Source organism: Salvelinus sp. IW2-2015, linkage group LG3 (genome assembly GCF_002910315.2).
Source record: "Salvelinus sp. IW2-2015 linkage group LG3, ASM291031v2, whole genome shotgun sequence".
NCBI classification, from domain to species: Eukaryota; Metazoa; Chordata; class Actinopteri; order Salmoniformes; family Salmonidae; genus Salvelinus; species Salvelinus sp. IW2-2015.
The window spans coordinates 9,211,478-9,230,820 of record NC_036840.1 but is presented as its reverse complement, the minus strand read 5'-3'; the positions used below and the strand labels follow the sequence as shown (position 1 = coordinate 9,230,820).

Sequence of the window (19,343 nt, the reverse complement as noted above, 5' to 3'; positions counted from 1 at the left end):
TAGGCGTTTGGAAATTGCTCCCAATGATGAACCAGACTTGTGGAGGTCTACAATTGTTTTTCTGAGGTCTTGGCTGATTTCTTTAGATTTTCCCATGATGTCAAGCAAAGAGGCACTGAGTTTGAAGGTAAGCCTTGAAATACATCCACAGGTACACCTGCAATTGACTCAAATGATGTCAATTAGCCTATCAGAAGCTTCTAAAGCCATGACATCATTTTCTGGAATTTTCCAAGCTGTTTAAAGGCACAGTCAACTTAGTGTACGTAAACTTCTGACACAAAGGAAGTGTGATACACTGAATTTAAAGTAAAATAATCTGTCTGTAACGATTGTTGGAAAAATGACTTGTGTCATGCACAAAGTAGATCCTAACCGACTTGCCAAAATGATAGTTTGTTAAAGACATACAGTGGGGAGAACAAGTATTTGATACACTGCCAATTTTGCAGGTTTTCCTACTTACAAAGCATGTAGAGGTCTGTCATTTTTTATCATAGGTACACTTCAACTGTGAGAGACGGAATCCAAAACAAAAATCCTGAAAATCACATTGTATGATTTTGAAGTAATTGTACTTCTCCTTAATGCAACCGCTGTGTCAGATTTCAAAAAAGCTTTACGGAAAAAGCACACCATGCAATTATCTGAGTACAGCGCTCAGGCACCAAAACAAGCCATACAGATACCCACCATGTTGTGGAGTCAACAGTAGTCAGAAATATTATTATAAATAATCACTTACCTTTGATGATCTTCATCGGAATGCACTCCCAGGAATCCCAGTTCCACAATAAATGTTTGTTTTGTTCGATAAAGTCCATCATTTATGTCCAAATACCTCCTTTTTGTTCGCGTGTTTAGTTCACAAATCCAAATTCACGAGGCGCAGGCACTTAGTCCATATTCTGCCATTGAGTTGAGTTCCCATGCAAAACTAGACAGATAGCTAACTACTAAGTCTTCAATAAAACTCCCAAGGCGTGACTTTTCTTGAATGAACATATTGAAAACGTTTATGTTGTAAAACTGCAAAATACAGAAAATAATATACTTTAGTATTCAATTCACACCGACATACTGTAGCTGTACATTATACATGAAGTTGAAGTTGCATAAATACAAAGCACGTGCTAAGGTACCATGCATCTGGCATGATGCCAAACCATATAGCTAATTGTTACTCATATGGTAATTGGCTAACTCCTTTCATTAGTCTAATAATGTACAACCATCTATGTAGAATAACAAAGCATATTACACTAGAAACAGTAACAAAACTACAGTATTGTATATTTTACAATTCGTTTGCATGACGCGTGAGCAAAGTTAAACAGCTGACAGCATACGAGTGAGAAACAAGTATTGATACACTGCCGATTCTGCAGGTTTTTCTACTTACAAAGCATGTAGAGGTCTGTAATTTTTATCATAATACACTTCAACTGTGAGAGACGGAATCTAAAACAAAAATCCAGAAAATCACATTGTATGATTTTAAGTAATTCATTTGCATTTTATTGCATGACATAAGTATTTGATCACCTACCAACCATTAAGAATTCCGGCTCTCACAGACCTGTTATTTTCTTTAAGAAGCCCTCCTGTTCTCCACTCATTACCTGTATTAACTGCACCTGTTTGAACTCATTACCTGTATAAAAGACACCTGTCCACACACTCAATCAAACAGACTCCAACCTCTCCACAATGGCCAAGACCAGAGAGCTGTGTAAGGACATCAATAAAAATTGTAGACCTGCACAAGGCTGGATGGGCACATACAATAAGGCAAGCAGCTTGGTGAGAAGGCAACAACTGTTGGCGCAATTATTAGAAAATAGAAGAAAATAGAAGAAGTTCAAGATGATGGTCAATCACCCTCGGTCTGGGGCTCCATGCAAGATCCACCTCGTGGGGCATCAATGATCATGAGGAAGGTGAGGGATCAGCCCAGAACTCACGCAGGACCTGGTCAATGACCTGAAGAGAGCTGGGACCACAGTCTCAAAGAAACCATTAGTAACACACTACGCCGTCATGGATTAAAATCCTGCAGCGCACACAAGGTCCCCCTGCTCAAGCAGGCGCATGTCCAGGCCCGTCTGAAGTTTCCAATGACCATCTGGATGATCCAGAGGAGGAATGGAGAAGGTCATGTGGTCTGATGATTCAAAAATAGAGCTTTTTGGTCTAAACTACCTCCGCGTGTTTGGAGGAAGAAGAAGATGAGTACAACCCCAAGAACACCATCCCAACCGTGAAGCATGGAGGGAAACATCATTCTTTGTGATGCTTTTCTGCAAAGGGACAGGACGACTGCACCGTATTGAGGGGAGGATGGATGGGCCATGATTGCGAAGTCTTACCAACAACCCCTTCCCTCAGTAAGAGCATTGATGATGGGTCGTGGCTGAGTCTTCCAGCATGACAACGACCCGAAACACACAGCCAGGGCAACAAGGTGGCTCGCTAAGAAGTATCTCAAGGTCCTGGATGGCCTAGCCAGTCTCCAGACCTGAACCCAAGAAGAAATCTTTGGAGGGAGCTGAATCCGTATTGCCCAGCGACAGCCCCGAAACCTGAAGGATCTTGGAGAAGGTCTGTATGGAGGAGTGGGCCAAAATCCCTGCGCAGTGTTGCAAACCTGGTCAAGACTACAGGAAACGTATGATCTCTGTAATTGCAAACAAAGGATTCTGTACCAAATATTAAGTTCTGCTTTTCTGATGTATCAAATACTTATGTCATGCAATAAAATGCTAATTAATTATTAAAAATCATACAATGTGATTTTCTGGATTTTTGTTTTTAGATTCCGTCTCTCACAGTTGAAGTGTACCTATGATAAAAATTACAGACTCTACATGCTTTGTAAGTAGGAAAATCTGCAAAATCAGCAGTGTATCAAATACTTGTTCCCCACTGTACATGAAAGGCATTGCAATTGTGTGGAGTAAATGCAACCAACCAACATTGATGAGTAAGCAACTCTATCAACAACAAGATTATCATCACTAGCTAAATGCTTGAATCAAACTTACAAACAAATATTTCCGAGGCTGAAGCGTGACAAAAATAACTACATGAAAGACCTGCACCTAGCGTTGTTTTTAGCTGCTTCTATGCGTGCAGAACTAATTTTCTACTTCCTGTTTGCGTAGTCTTTATAAGTACCATAAAGCTCCACTAGGGGGCGAATAACACCATGGAACACAATGAAAATCCATCTTAACCATTGTAATAAAATAATCTGTTACCTTCTAACAGGATGGCAGCACAGTCCAGACGAAAAATCAAAAAATTACATTACAGTTCGTAGAAACATGTCAAACGATGTATAGAATCAATCTTAAGGATGTTTTAACATAAATCTTCAATAATTTTTCAACCAGACAATTCTTTTGTCTTTAGAAATGAAAAGGAACAAAGCTCGCTCTCACGGCCGCATACCTCAGATTCCCACTTCCTGGTTGGATTTTTTCTCATGTTTTTGCCTGCCATATGATTCTGTTATACTCACAGACATCATTCAAACAGTTTAGAAACTTCAGCTGTTTTCTATCCAAATCTACTAATAATATGCATATCTTAGCTTCTGGGCCTGAGTAGCAGGCAGTTTACTCTGGGCACCTTATTCATCCAAGCTACTCAATACTCCCCCCATCCATAAGTTAACAAAGAAATTTGTGAGTGGTTGAAAAACGAGTTAATGACTCCAACCTAAGTGTATGTAAACTTCTTACTTCAACTGTACACACACATACAGTGGGAGAACAAGTATTTGATACACTGCTGATTTTGCAGATTTTCCTACTTACAAAGCATGTAGAGTCTGTAATTTTATCATAGGTACACTTCAACTGTGAGAGACGAATCTAAAACAAAAATCCAGAAAATCACATTGTATGATTTTAATAATAACTAGCATTTTATTGCATGACATAAGTATTTGATCACCTACCAACCAGTAATAAATTCCGGCTCTCACAACCTGTTAGTTTTCTTAAAACCCTCCTGTTCTCCACTCATTACCTGTATTAACTGCACCTGTTTGAACTCGTACCTGTATAAAAGACACCTGTCCACACACTCAATCAAACACTCCAACCTCTCCACAATGGCCAAGACCAAGAGAGCTGTGTAAGAACATCAGGGATAAAATTGTAACCTGCACACGGCTTTGATGGGCTACAGACAAAAGCAAGCAGCTTGTGAGAAGGCAACAACTGTTTGGCTCAATTATTAGAAAATGGAAGAAGTTCAAGATGACGGTCAATCACCTCGGTCTGGCTCCATGCAAATCTCACCTCTGGGGCATCAATGATCATGAGGAAGGTGAATCAGCCCAGAACTACAACGGCAGACCTGGTCAATGACCTGAAGAGAGCTGGACAACAGTCTCAAAGAAAACCATTAGTAACACACTACGCCTCATGGATTAACAAAACGCACGCAAGGTCTCCCCTGCTCAAGCCAGCGCATGTCTAGGCCCGTCTGAAGTTTCCAATGACCATCTGGATGATCCAGAGGAGAATGGATAAGGTCATGAGGTTTGATGAGACAAAAATAGAGCTTTTTGGTCTAAACTCCACTCCCATGTTTGGAGAAAGAAGAAGGATGAGTACAACCCCAAGAACACCATCCCAACCGTGACGCATGGAGGTGGAAACATCATTCTTTGGGGATGCTTTTCTCAAAGGACAGGACGACTGCACCGTATTGAGGGAGATGGATGGGCCATGCATCGCGAGATCTTGGCCAACAACCTCCTTCCCTCAGAAGAGCATTGAAGATGGGTCGTGGCTGGGTCTTCCAGCATGACAACGACCCGAAACACACAGCCAGGCAACTAAGGAGTGGCTCCGATGGAGGAGTGGGTCAAAATCCCTGCTGCAGTTGTGCAAACCTGGTCAAAAACTACAGGAAACGTATGATCTCTTTAATTGCAAACAAAGGTTTCTGAACCAAATATTAAGTTCTGCTTTTCTGATGTATCAAATACTTATGTCATGCAATAAAATGCAAATGATATACTTAAAATCATACAATGTGATTTTCTGGATTTTTATTTTAGATCCGCTCTCACAGTTGAAGTGTACCTATGATACAAATTACAGACCTCTACATGCTTTGTAAGTAGATAACCTGCAAAATCGGCAGTGTATCAAATACTTTTCCCCACTGTATAATTCATATATATATATAATAATAAAAACACACAGTATATGCCCTGTTGGGGCTCTGTGGCAGCTCAGTGCCAGTGTGAATGTTTTCACGTTGCCTCGCCCATTGTAAAACAACAAACACCTTTTGTCCCATGTATCAGGTGCCGAGAGGGGATTTTTTTCTTTCGGCAAGACAAAAATCAGCTAATTGGTTTGGCTTGATTGGACAACACACACACACACACACACACACACACACACACACACACACACACACACACACACACACACACACACACACACACACACACACACACACACACCAGAGTAGTGAGACCTTCTCTGTCGAGGGAGTGGAGAGAGCAGTCTAAAAATAGCCCCACCAGTCTTAAGAGCATGTGGCAGCATACACGGGCTGCTTCCCAAATGGCACCTTATTTTCTACATAGTGCACTACGGCCCTGGTCAAAAGTAGTGATCTATGTAGGATAGGGCCATTTTTGTATTTACATAACCCCCCCCCCCCCTCCATTTGGTTTGTACACTGCTGCTACTCACTGTTTATTATCTATGCAGTCATTTCACCCCTACCTACATGTACAAATGACATCGACTAACCTGCACCCCCGCACATTGACTCGGTACTGGTACCCCCTGTATATAGCCTCGTTATTGTTATTTTATTGTGTTACTTTTTACTTTTGTTTATTTGGTAAATATTTTCTTAACTCTCTTGAACTGCACTGTTGGCTAAGGGCTAAGCATTTTACGGTAAGGTCTACACTTATATTCATCGCATGTGACAAAGTTTGATTTGATTTGAGACACAGCCATACAGTACAGGGGAAGAAACCACAACTTCACAGACCATTACTGTATTGTTGTCGTCAGGCAGGAAGCTGCATCCTTATAGACACCATGTCAGATAACCTCATTAAACCAGGCAGGGAATGTAATATTCACAGTGCTGAGTAACACAAACACCTGGCTAGGTTCTTGGCTTCCTTCACTGCTAGGCCTATTCTTTGACATGACAGTGATGCCCTGACCGTAAGGCTGCTGTCATGGTTTCTGCATTTCTCATTTCAAGAGACGTCCCGGTAAAATAAAAATAATTCTGAACATATGAACGTAGCCAAGGTCAGTTAAATTCACTCACAGTGTTACATATTCAGCCGGCAGAGCCTGCCTCTTTACAGATGGCCTGGGTCCGCAGTATTAAAATATATATCTCTATGGCTGGGCCTGCTGCTAGTACAAGGTTGGTGTGAACTGGATCCCACACACTCAGGGAAGACATCCAAAAAGGTACATCATCACACAGAAAACAACCATTTCTCATTATAAGTGAGGAGGATAGCAGGCCATATGTGCAGGCATATTCACATTCACAGGAGTGAGAAAGGCTTATTTTGGTGGTTACAAGATTAGATGCATTTCTCTAGAGGAAGGTAGGCAACCATGGAGAAGAGGGCTTTGCATGCTGTGTCTCTATTTTGTTTCGGAGAGAGGCGCGTTTCAATGTTTGTGGTTTTGTTCTTTCTAAAACATTACAGGCAGGTTTAATGTTTGTTTTTTGGTGTGCATGCGTGTGTGTGTGTGTATGTATGTGTTGTGGTGATGGGCTGGGGGGGGGGGGGGGGGGGTCTCTTCTGTTTGACTGGTTTACTGTTTGACTGGTATTTGAGTGAAAGCAGCTTACAGGAGCAGTGATGTGAGCAACAGGGGGCCTAGCCATCAACATTGTAACCAGACACATACGTTCACACACACACACAGCTTTTCTTTGAATAAGGAATTCATTATACAGAATGCATACCAATGACGACAACTGACTCAACCTCAGAAACATTCCCCTTTCATTTACCTCTGCTGGAATCAAGAATTGAATGTAAGTCATCTCTAGTGATCTCTTCTCTTTTCCCAGAGGATTTGAGGTGAGTGGTTTAAGGCACTTCTGGGAGTAGTTCCAGCTACTGCAGCTTCCAGGTAACTTCCCCTGTCAGAGAGACTGAGGCATCGACGCGAATGACAACCCTCCGCTTTGCACTTCCTTCCTACAGACACCTGTTGGCCTGAACCATTACCCACTGTCCATACGCCCTGTTAGCTTTTACCACTGAGGGGACATTTACACACACAGAGTCACACAGTCACACAGTCACACACTCACTCACACACACTAACTCACACGGTATGACAAGAAATTGTTCAAACAAACCAAATTGCTGATAAGAGGATGGGTGAGATGGTTTACACACATGCTGGTGGGTTATGTACCATCTGACGTTTGCTTTCCTCTAAGTGTGTCTGTGTGCGTGTGTGTGTGTGTGTCTCAGTTGTATGACACATTTTTGAGGTAACAATATCAAACAACGCCTATGACATATAGGTATGCCATGACTGGGCATATGTCTGTCTGGGGTAGATGTCTGTCCATGGAGTAGGTGTCTGTCTGTCCTGAATGGGGTTCATGACTGGGCATATGTCTGTTTTAGGGTCATCTATAAAAATGCTGGGCAGGCCCAGTTGCCCATTATTTTGCCTACCATGACTATGTCCCCATAGGATGACCATGCCTTCATTCACAGGGCACGAGTGGTCACCGAATGGTTTGATGAGCATGAAAACGATGTAAACCATGTGCCACGGCCATCTCAGTCACCAGATCTCAACCCAATTGAACACTTATGGGAGGTTCTGGAGCGGCGACTGAGACAGCGTTTTCCACCACCATCACCAAAACACCAAATGATGTAATTTCTTGTGGAAGAGCGGTGTAGAATCCTTCCAATAGAGTTCCAGTCGTTTGTAGAATATATGCCACGGTGCATTGAAGCTGTTTGGCTGTGGTGGCCCAAAGCCCTTTTAAGAAACATTATATTGGTGTTTCCTATATTTTGGCAATTACCTGTATGTTGGTGGGTTAGGCACACTCTGACATTTGCTTTCCTGTAACTGTGTGTGTGTATATGCGGGTGTGTCTGTGTGTGTTCTGGGAGTAGATCCAGCTACAGCAGCTTCCAGGTAACATCACCTGTCAGAGAGACTGAGGCAGCGATGCAAATGACAACCCTCTGCTTTCCACTTCATTGGGTCCTTCCTACAGACACCTGTTGGCCTGAACCATTACCCACTGTCCATAGCTTTTACCACGGAGTGGACATTTACACACACACACTCGTTGTGTATTTGTCAAACAAACCAATCGCTGATAAGAGGATGGGTGAGAATGTTCAGACACATGTTGGTGGGTTATGTACACTCTGACATTTGCTTTCCTGTAAGTTTGTGTGTGTGTGTGTGTCTGTTTGATGACAAAGGTCCAATCTGCTTTGATGTAACAATATCAAATAACGAGCTTATGATTTTACTTGACTTAATCTACAGCTGTCTGAGTTCCTCACAAAGTTGTATTCCTAAATTGCTGAGAGTGACGTTAGATGAAACAGAGGTTAAATGCACTAAATCATTCAGGAGGAAAATCTTTTAAAAGAGATATAACGAAAATAGAGGGCGTGTTAAGCAGAAGAGCCAGAAATAAGAGAAAATAACGTCTGCCATGTAACCAAGGCAACCCCATAACAAACATCAGGAAGGCCTACTCTTTTAGGGCTGGTTGTGTACAATTAAGACAGACACAAAACACACACACGACAAACGACCAGGAGAAAGAATGCACTTTTTAGGAGAGGAGGATAGGAAGATGACAGAGGGTGGGAAAATGACAGAGGAGTGAAAAGGTGACAAACAAGTGCATGTAGAACAGCGTCACAAGTGAGTCAATGAGAGGGGAAACGTTGGAGAAGTGTAAGAAACAAAAATCACTTGGCAAACAACACATTTAGTGTCTATTTGGACATCACAGTACAGGATCAAACTCTACTCAGAAGACTTGGATAATTGGCTCATGTCTTCAAGGCTGGAGGGAGACGTGATATCGTCAAATATGAATATAAAATGAGGACTTCAATGTTGCATGAAGCACACACACACACACACACACACACACACACACACACACACACACACACACACACACACACACACACACACACACACACACACCTCATTAAAGCAAATTAACAGACTAATGAATATGAGGAGACGATAGCTCAGTACTGTCATTCATGGTAGCTTGAGCTGCTTCTGTTGTTGTTCGATGACAAACCTATTGCCCTCTGCTAATGAGCACGAGGTGACTTATGTTTCCCCCAACATCACTGGCATTTAGTTTGCCTTGATTTGACATCTAAACTAAAAAAGGTCAACGTTTGAATAGATGCTAAAATGCTATTCAATATTCAAGATGTGTACAATAGCAAATTATGCCCATTAATTATCATACATTTACCACCAAACAGACACAAATCAGTGTCTTTCTGCTCGATGAACCGGAACCAATATAACAGGAAGTGGTCCTGTGCTGCTCAGTTGGTAGAGCATGGTGCTTGCAACACCAAGACCGTGAGTCGATTCCCACTGTGGCCACCCATATGAAAATGAACGCACGTATGACTAAGTTGCTTTGGATAAAAGCACCTGCTAAATAGCATATATTATATTCTGTGTCATAGGATGAAGAAGTGTCCGACTCAGTACATCTTCCACAAAACAAGTGTAAAGTGGTAGAAAAATCCCACATTTTCTTGTGGACCAGTATATATCTACATAGAGAAATCACCAAGTAAGCACAATGGCTTGTTCTGCTCTCTTTCCACCCAGAGCTCTAACTATAACACATTTTAACTAGTGGGCCTGGTAATGTAAAACAGTGAGGGAAAGTGTTTTTCCAGCACAGAACACTTGTCTCCCCGCTGGTACGCAGAAGAAACACATGCTGAAAAATTGGTCCTCACAGAACACTGAGCTACACTGAGGAAACAATAGCACTTTGTTTGAGCCAACTTGGCACGCTGCCGGATATAGCCTGTAGCTGACAGAGTGTGTGTGTGTGTGGTTGTGTACAAGCATTCGAGCGTGTGTGTGTTCTGCCGTGTGTGTCTGTGCTCTGTCGTATGTGCATGCGTGTTATGTACATGCAGAGACAGTGAGCTAAAGAGCTCATTCTGGGATGCTCTCTCCTCATTTACTGACAGGCCACACCAGGAGCTTTGAACAGCTCTGCTCTGCATGTATGAGGAACAATCCCAAAGTCTCAACAATTAAATAATGAAGGGACTGGACTGTAGCATGTTGGTAGGAGGACGGACTCCTCAACTTCCTGAACATTAGAGACTACAGTATTACAGTATTTAGTAATACCTTGGCAACATGTTCCATTAAAAAAAGCAGATCCTCCCCGATCAGTCCTGCTGGGGCAATCGTTATTAACACATACACCGCCAGGCTCTCCTGGCGGTGTATGTGGTCAGCTCACAATAAGGTCAGCTCACAATAATAATAATGAAACCGTCACTACCATGCCATAAATAACCTGTCAAATTAAGTGTTAAAGATTATTCCCACCCATACACGATTATAGTCACTCACGTTTTTATTGTTGTCGTTTTGGTCAGTGACCTTTTTTGAAAGACAAGGCTATACTTTTGACCAGAACTTTCTCCCGTGTGTTCTTTGTGCCTTCAAACAATACAAGTAGGCCTAATACAGATGTGTGAGCGCATCATCTCTAGTCCTGTCTCTACTTAACCAATCAGCTGGGTGTAGCACCCAATCAGATTGAGCAACAATTTAAAAAATATATTTTATGCTCTCTACTTGTCACCTAAACATGCAAACACCATCAGATAGAATTCATAGCAAGCAGTGTATGGGAATGACATTCAGCTGAACGGGAATGACATTCACTCTCATGGGATGCGAGGTAAAAAATAACTCACTGAAAGCCACACCTCCATTATTACCACATAGAGGCATATGTCACTGTGCTTCTATGGCTATACACACACACACACACACACACACACAACTGCCTACTTTGTTTGTTCATTTAGCAAACAAGACAGCTCATAATCCAGGGCTGTTATCACAGTCAACACACCTATATTTGAGCTTTAATTAGATTTAAAAATGAAAACATCTCTCAGAATCATGGCAAAATATGTTGAATAGCATCAGATTAGCTACAAAACTGGTAATTTTGCTCTTTGGCCCATGGCAAAACGTGTAGAATTGTAGGTAATTAGCTTTAACACCACCAACATTTTCTCTCAGCCTCATGGCAAAATGTGTAGAATAGCATGAGATTAGCTTTCAAACTGCAAATGTTTCTCTTTGCCCCATGGCAAAACGTGTAGAGTTGCAAGAAGTTAGTTAGCCGTTTTCCAAAATTTCACACATTTTGGCAGACCCACCCACCAATGAATTTCTGGCTACACTACTGCCATGTCGGCTAATGATTTCCTAGAAAATGTCACTGAAGGCTAATTTTGCTGTTTAAGGGAGATAAAGCACACAGTATATGCATGGTGACAAGACTTTCAGCCAAGTGACTGACGGTCACTTGTCAACTGGTGAAGGATAGAGAACAAAAAGTTATGCAAAGGTTGTGTGTGTGTGTGTGTGTGTGTGTGTGTGTGTGTGTGTGTGTGTGTGTGTGTGTGTGTGTGTGTGTGTGAAAGCCGCGTCTCAAATGATCCCCTATTTCCAAATCCCCTATTTCCAATCCCCTATCTCCACTTCCGATATAGTGAATACAGTCATTTGGTATTTGCACATAGTCTTCTGTATGACACAACAGAGAATGCTGATTGGCTGACAGCCGTGGTATATCAGACCGTATACCATGGGGGTATGACATAACATTTATTTTTACTGCTCTAATTACGTTGGTAACCATTTTAGAATAGCAATAAGGCGTCTCGGGGGTTTGTGGTATATGGCCAATATACCACGGCTAAGGCCTGTATGTTCTGTTCTGTTGATCTACCTGTAGGACAATCAGAGCGGTGTATGTGACCAATAAAATGTGATTTGATTCGATTTTTGCTATTAGAGAGGAGTACCATCACAGAACAGAACATACAGGCCTGTGTACCATCACAGAACAGTTCTCCTGTTCATCCATCCAGATGAGAGAGAGAGAGAGAGAGAGAGCAAGGTGAGAAAGACATATAGTTGCAAAAGAAGGAGAATTATGCAGAGTGAGTGAGGGAAAGAACAAGAGAGTGTGTGAAAATAAGAGAAAGAGAGAAAGATACAGAGTAGTGACAGCTGCTGTCACTACAGACAGCGTGTACTGTAGAAAAACACCTTTTCACACATTCTGTCTGTTCCTCTCACCTTTTCTATCCCTCCCTCCCTGCCTTGCTCCCTCATTCTCTCTCTCTGCATGTCCTCATGTCTCCTGTGGTTCTCCTGACACACGTAGACACAGGTGGTCAGACAGACTCACCACAGACTGACACACAGACACACACTCACTCCCAGGCTGAGGGGCCATCTGCTCCTGAGTCACCTCTGATCACGTCTATCCCACTCTCCATCCTTTAGTTTCTCCATCTATTCCCTTCTCATATTCCCTCCATCCTCCTCTCGTGTCTCCAGATCCTCTCATCTGCTCTCTCTCAGAGTTCAGATCAGTCAGAGACAGGTCTAGGAATGATGCTAGTAACGGCTGGCTGACATTTCATGACTGTGATTCTAGACCACTAATAGTCTCTGGGTTTGGATATAAGCTCATTAAAAACTTCTTCGGGACCGGTGCCCCGTCCACGGGACGGTTGAGCTAACGTAGGCTAATGCAGTTAGCATGAGGTTGTAAGTAACAAGAAAATTTCCCAGGACATAGACATATCTGATATTGGCAGAAAGCTTAAATTCTTGGTAATCTAACTGCACTGTCCAATTTACAGTAGCTATTACAGTGAAAGAAAACCATGCTATGGTTTCAGGAGAGTGCACAATTTTGAACATGAATAGTTATTAATAAACAAATTAGGCACATGTGAGCAGTCTTGATACAAAGTTTTGAACAGAAATGCAATGGTTCATTGGATCAGGCTTAAACTTTGCACATACACTGCTGAAATCTAGTGGTCAAAATCGAAATTGCATCTGGGCTGGATTAATACATTATGGCCTTTCTCTTGCATTTCAAAGATGTTTGTATAATCTTTTACCGGACTACACTTGTGTTATATTCTCCTACATTCCTTTCACATTTCCACAAACGTCAAAGTGTTTCCGTTCAAATGGTACCAAGAACATGCATATCCTTGCTTCATGTCCTAAGCTACAGGCAGTTAAATTTGGGTATGTCATTTTAGGTGAAAATTGAAAAAAAGGGGCGGATCCTTAGGAGATTTTAAGTGACAATTTCTTGATTGTGTTAATGAACTCCGTTGTAGATACAACTGTATCTACAGGGACTACGGAAGAGGGCTGCAAGCACATTTCTTCCTGATGCGCTGACAGTGTACTTGTTTATGCCTTTTAATACAGACACAAGGTGCCTTTTAATACAGAGACAAGGTGCCTTTTAATACAGAGACAAGGTGCCTTTTAATACAGAGACAAGGTGCCTTTTAATACAGAGACAAGGTGCCTTTTAATACAGAGACAAGGTGCCTTTTAATACAGACACAAGGTGCAGTCAGCGTGAAACTAGCTTTCATCTCCTCCAATCTTCTCTGTTTCTGGTGATAATATAACAACTATAAATAAGTCTAGTGTGCGGAAACACAGGCAATTAAATAGACTCATAATAATACATGTGTTTCTGAGGGAGAGAAATGAAAATAAACAGTTCTTCCAACCTATTTCCCTCCATCTTTACCCACGGCAACAGAGGCAGAATAGCACTTTTGTAGCATTTTCTGAGTAAGAGCTAAGTGAGAAAAACAAGTTGACATGGATTTCCTTCTGTTTAGCTGGAGGGATACACAGTCAAAGCCCATTTGTAGCAGCAGACACAACACTTAAGTAACATCAGAATCGATTTAGATTAGGGCTACTCAACTGGGCCTCCAGGACCACAGCTCTGCTGTTTTTCAACTGACCCCTGTAATCAGGGACTGATTCAGACCTGGGGACACCAGGTGAGTTGGCCTCTCTGGGCAATCAATGATAACACATCTATGGGGATTTAACAATAATACATCTATATAATAGCATGTAGAATGATTAGGCTAGACAATACACTACTAAATGCGTAGGTAGGTAATCGTGTGCGGGAGTTATCTTTCATAAGGAATTGAACTCTGGGTCCTGTATTTCCCCGTTTCTCAAATGAGACTCAGCGTGGTGGTGTTCATGCCAGGAGGCATGCACACAGCCACACATACCAATAATCAAGGGGAATTACAACCTACACAGATGCATGTTAACATGGAAAACATGCATGACCTGTAATGTGCACATTAGTAGCCTAGGCAGATGAGCTCTAATGAAGGAGAGGTGGTTATTCATCTATACAGATGAGCCTTTATAGAGACCTGAGATAATGTGTACAGCCTCAACCTACACACACACACACACACACACACACACACACCTGTCTCTTATACACATCTAGATGTGTATAAGAGACAGCTACTACACACAGACACACTTCTATCTTCATCACAGTGGGCCGAACAGAACGTGGCCCATTACAGACTACGGAGAACAGACACAGGCCCAGATTATCCTGTTATGTTCTCACCTGGGCTTTACAGGCACAGTTCTTTATTATGGTCAAAATCATTCCATTCTGGTCCCCGGGTGAGACTGAGCAGACTGCCTATAAGCATCCCCCCTAATCTCTTCTCTCCTGACCTCCTCTCACCCCCTCTCCCCAGAGTCTCTGAAACAGGACACCGTCCCCCTGAGAATACAGCTTTCTGGGTCACGATGACAACGGCCAGGGTTTACACACTCTCCTGTGTGTGTGTGTGTGTGTGTGTGTGTGTGTGTGTGTGTGTGTGTGTGTGTGTGTGTGTGGGTGTGTGTGTGTGAGCGAGAGAATGAGGTAGTGAAACACACTAATGTTCAGAGAAACAGTGCAGTTTGTAATGAATAAGAAACACTTCAGATTAAAGATGAGGATATTAAGCATTTACAACTCTCTCTCTCTCCTCCTCCATCCCTCCCACACTTTCGCCATCTCTGTATCCGTCTCTCCTCCTCTCCCTTTCGGTCTCTTTCTCTCTGCCCGTCTCCCTCTCTTGTCTGAGTTGCAGTTTTGAGAAGTCTGTCTGTCTGCTGTGCTGCATAAGTGAATACCTCACGGCGGGAGAAAGGGAGGCATGCTGCTTGTCTGATAGCAATCTGACCTTGAGACGTTCACCTCGACTCCCCCTCTCAAAACAACCCTGTAACCTCCCGTGAAGCTACTCTTCCCTCTCTTCTGGTGCATAACAAGTAGAGAAACGTCACTACATTCCCAACATCAAACCACAATAATGCTTGATGAATTTAACAAATCACCATGTGCAGGGAATGTAACAGTGGAGGGAAGAAAGAAAAAAAACTGGAAGAAGAGTGGAAGGGCACCCACACACTGCACGGCACACACACACGCTCCTAACGTCCTACTCCTTCAGAATACCTCTGTAGATGTACATCAGACGCCGACACACAGGTGCAGGTACTCAAGCAGTAGACAGTTGGAGGTGGCCGTTCTCCATTCCTGTCAGCGTCGGTCTACTGTAACCGCACTACTTTTGACCATACATAGGGAATAGAGTGACATTTGGGACGCAGGCTTAGTCTTTTATCTGAGCTGCCTGATAAGAGCCAGGGACTACACACTATAGCGTGCCACAGTGATGCTCTGACCAAGCCCTGAGTATACAGACACACATCCGTGTGCATCACTCTCCAATTGCCAAGCCAGGCCTGAAATCGCAGAAGTCAATAATTAATATTAGATGATTTATTTAGCAATAAAAACAAAAAGACAAACAGAAAGTCCTTGAGGGTTTGACTATTCTCCAGAAGAGTTTTCATCTCTAGTACAGGCAGGAGGGACGGAGGGATGAATGGATGGGTGGAGGAACAGGGTCAACATTTATCGGGCAAAAAGCTGTGTCCCCTTCGGGAGGTATAGTGGAATAAAAATGAAAAGAACAAGAGAAAAGTGTTTTTACGGGAAGGACGAAACAAAAGAGGGCAATAATTGGAGGACTATAAATAAATGTCTCATGAAATCACACACACACACACACAGGTGAGAGGGGCCACAAGGAATCGTGATAGGAGTAGAACAGTAGCCACCTGGATTTCCCTGGATTTCAGAGCATCCGGTAACAGCAGTCAGTTTGTTTGGCCTTGCAACACCGATCACATTCCAGGTCACTGGTTTACCGGACACCCCCACAACCCTCGAGCTCTGGGGGTGTCCGGTGGTGCCAGCGCAATGAGTAGAGCTTACTCAGGTGTCCAAAAGCTCATGTAGTTCTTTATGAGTTTTAGTTTAGAAAACGATCTCTTTGCAGAACTGACAGTTACAGGGATGGTAAAAACAGCTTAATTTCCATAGCAACACCAGGGAAACTGGGCAGAAGGGAGGAGTGCTTCAAATACAGCAGTTCTGTAACATCTTTCATTTTAGCCTCTCATTCTCCTTAATTGCCGGGCCTCAACACGTTACGGAAAGAGACTAACTGTATAGGAAGCTCTGGGGACAGGTCTGCTGGATACTGGACAGCCAATACATTGGCAGATGCAAACAGATGGTCATATTTAGCAGACAACATTTCTTGAAGGCTTGAACAGAAGAAAAAAAGTGGTTAGCGATTTTCGTTCATACTGGTGAACCGGTGTTTGAGTTGTGTGGTTGGAATATCAACAGTCCCCGATCGCTGGTATATCTCGGCATGCATCAAAATTAGTTTAAATTGCGTGAAGCGCAATGGACATATAAAGCATAATGTCTCAGGAAAGACTGTCTGAGTTGGCAACTCAGTAATAGTATGGACCTACAGGCCGCGGTGAAAACATTTGCACGCAAAATAGGAGGACTTCAGGAGACCAGGGGAGTCTCTCAAGTTGGATTTCATTTGATTTAGGCCTAAATTAATTTACCTTGAATATTACCGCACAGTTTTGTAGGGTATTAGCCAGACAAAACTCGCTGAGTTCAACAATACCGGCTGAATTCATCCTCAAGCCAACTACTTTTTTCTTCATTGTTAGGCTTATCTGATTTGTCATTTTCATAACAGGTTTATAAATAGCACCTAAATCGCAGCAAAAAACACTATATAGCTATAGATAGTACACTACATAATGAAACAATCTCTAGTGAGTTAGCGTTGAGGGTGGATTGACTATTATTGGCATTAATGCAGAGAAACTGCATTACGCCAGGGTTCCAGATATGATATAAATACAGGGCTGAGGCCAATCGAGGTCGGACCAGGCGAGGACAGCGTTATTTTAGCTGCCGAGCGGTGCAGTGAGGGTCAGTATCAGAGATGTATTACATTCAGAGCCTTGACCGACTGCAGGGCGTGTTTCCCCGATAGCCGTACAGGGGGGTGGACCCTGGCCTCCAACTCAAGGCTTCCTGTCTAATATAATGTGAGTTTCTTATTAATAGTACTGTAGCCAACCTGCTCGCTGGGGTATGGGCTGACAAATTATACACTGAACCTTGGAGAACTCCTAACATTTCCAGTAAACATTTTCAATAGAAGGTTTATATTGATTCGACTCTATTTAAAAAGCATTCTCTCCAGTATCCGTTCAGTGAATCTAAAAGTAGATTTTAAATCTGAAACTGTACACTGACCAACGGAATGAGAGAAGTACAGATACAGAGAGAGGTAGAGAGAGAGTGGGGGTAGAGAGAGGTAGAGAGAGAGTGGGGGTAGAGTGGGGGTAGAGAGAGAGGGAAGAGAGATTGAGAGAGAAGAGAGACTTGAGAGAGAAGAAGAAGAGAGATTGAAGAGATGAGAGAGAGAGAGAGAGAAGAGAGATTGAGAGAGAGAGAGAGAGAAGAGAGAGAGAGGGAAGAGAGATTGAGAGAGGGAAGAGAAGAGAGATTGAGAGAGAGGGAAGAGAGATTGAGAGAGGGAAGAGAAGAGAGAGAGAGGGAAGAGAGGTAGAGACAGATCAGTGATGACCATCTGGTCCTCACAGTGAGGTGTGTGCTGCAGGCAAAGCCATCTCAGTGGGCGTCGGCGCTGGAACTCAGCGTCAGCTGGGCCCCACCGGGTCATATATTACCCAACTGAAACCCATCTTTGGCCTGCTTGTTTGAGCCTACAGGGAATTCTCGTTTTGGCCAAATGGCAAAAAAGATATGTGAGTCACCTTTCAGGAAATGTGTACGATTGATAACTAGGAACAAACTTTTCCACATTTTCTTTGTATGTGTGTGTCCTACCTGAATCTCCATGCCCTGCTCCAGCAGTCTCTTGGCCTGGTTCTCCACCTCCAGTCTGGCTCTGCTGATCAGCAGCAGGTCATTCTCTATCACGTCTATACCAGACAGATCAACCCCCTGGGACAGGTAGTCTGGAGAGAGGGAGAAGAGGGTGTTAGAGAGTGTGTGTGTGTGTGTGTGTGTGTGTGTGTGTGTGTGTGTGTATGTGTATGTGTATGTGTGTGCATGCATATGTACACCTTCAGCCATTTGCCTGAGATCTAGAAAAACCCTCCCTCCGACATTTGACAATATAACATTTGGCATTCAGTGTGATTTATTTTAATTTCGATAGAAAACCAGCCTCCCACAATACAGCCTCCCACAATACAGCCTCCTACAGTATTGGAGAGTGAAGGTCAAAGGGAAAACGTGACGGGCACACAGCTGTTGACATAGAAAACAGGTGGAACTGCAGTCAATAGGAAAGGTAGCAGTACATGTTGACTTTTAAACATGCGTGTGTATATTAGTGTGTGTGTGTGTGTGTGTGTGTGTGTGTGTGTGTGTGTGTGTGTGTGTGTGTGTGTGTGTGTGTGTGTCAGCCAGATGTTCTATGCAGATGGGTTGATCCAATTAACCCCTTGCTAACATTCATTAAGACCTTCCCATGGCTCACACACACACACACACACACACACCTTCAGTCCCTTCTACAACCTATTGTGTTAAAAACAATATACAGCTGTATCTATAAAAACTCTGTCACAAAAATAAATGTGAACCAGCAACACAGGTGGGGAAAGCTAAGGTACCATTTCAGTGCAATCCAAAGGAGAGTGCAGGCAGCCAGATAAATAATCTGAAATAGCTTTTATGTCTGTTTGTCTAGACTCCCTGCTCTGCGCTGAGCTCCCCAG

At 42.9% G+C, this 19,343-nt stretch overlaps 1 protein-coding gene across 1 annotated transcript in view; it reads right to left on the bottom strand.

Annotated features, from left to right (window-relative positions):
- LOC111950239 (conserved oligomeric Golgi complex subunit 5) overlaps positions 1 to 19,343 on the bottom strand; it is a 92,152-nt gene that overhangs the window by 24,551 nt on the left and 48,258 nt on the right. Inside the window, exon 7 of the mRNA XM_023967662.2 lies at positions 18,445 to 18,575. Within this exon, the coding sequence (XP_023823430.1) occupies positions 18,445 to 18,575 (131 nt within the window). The remainder of the gene's footprint in view (positions 1 to 18,444; positions 18,576 to 19,343) is intronic.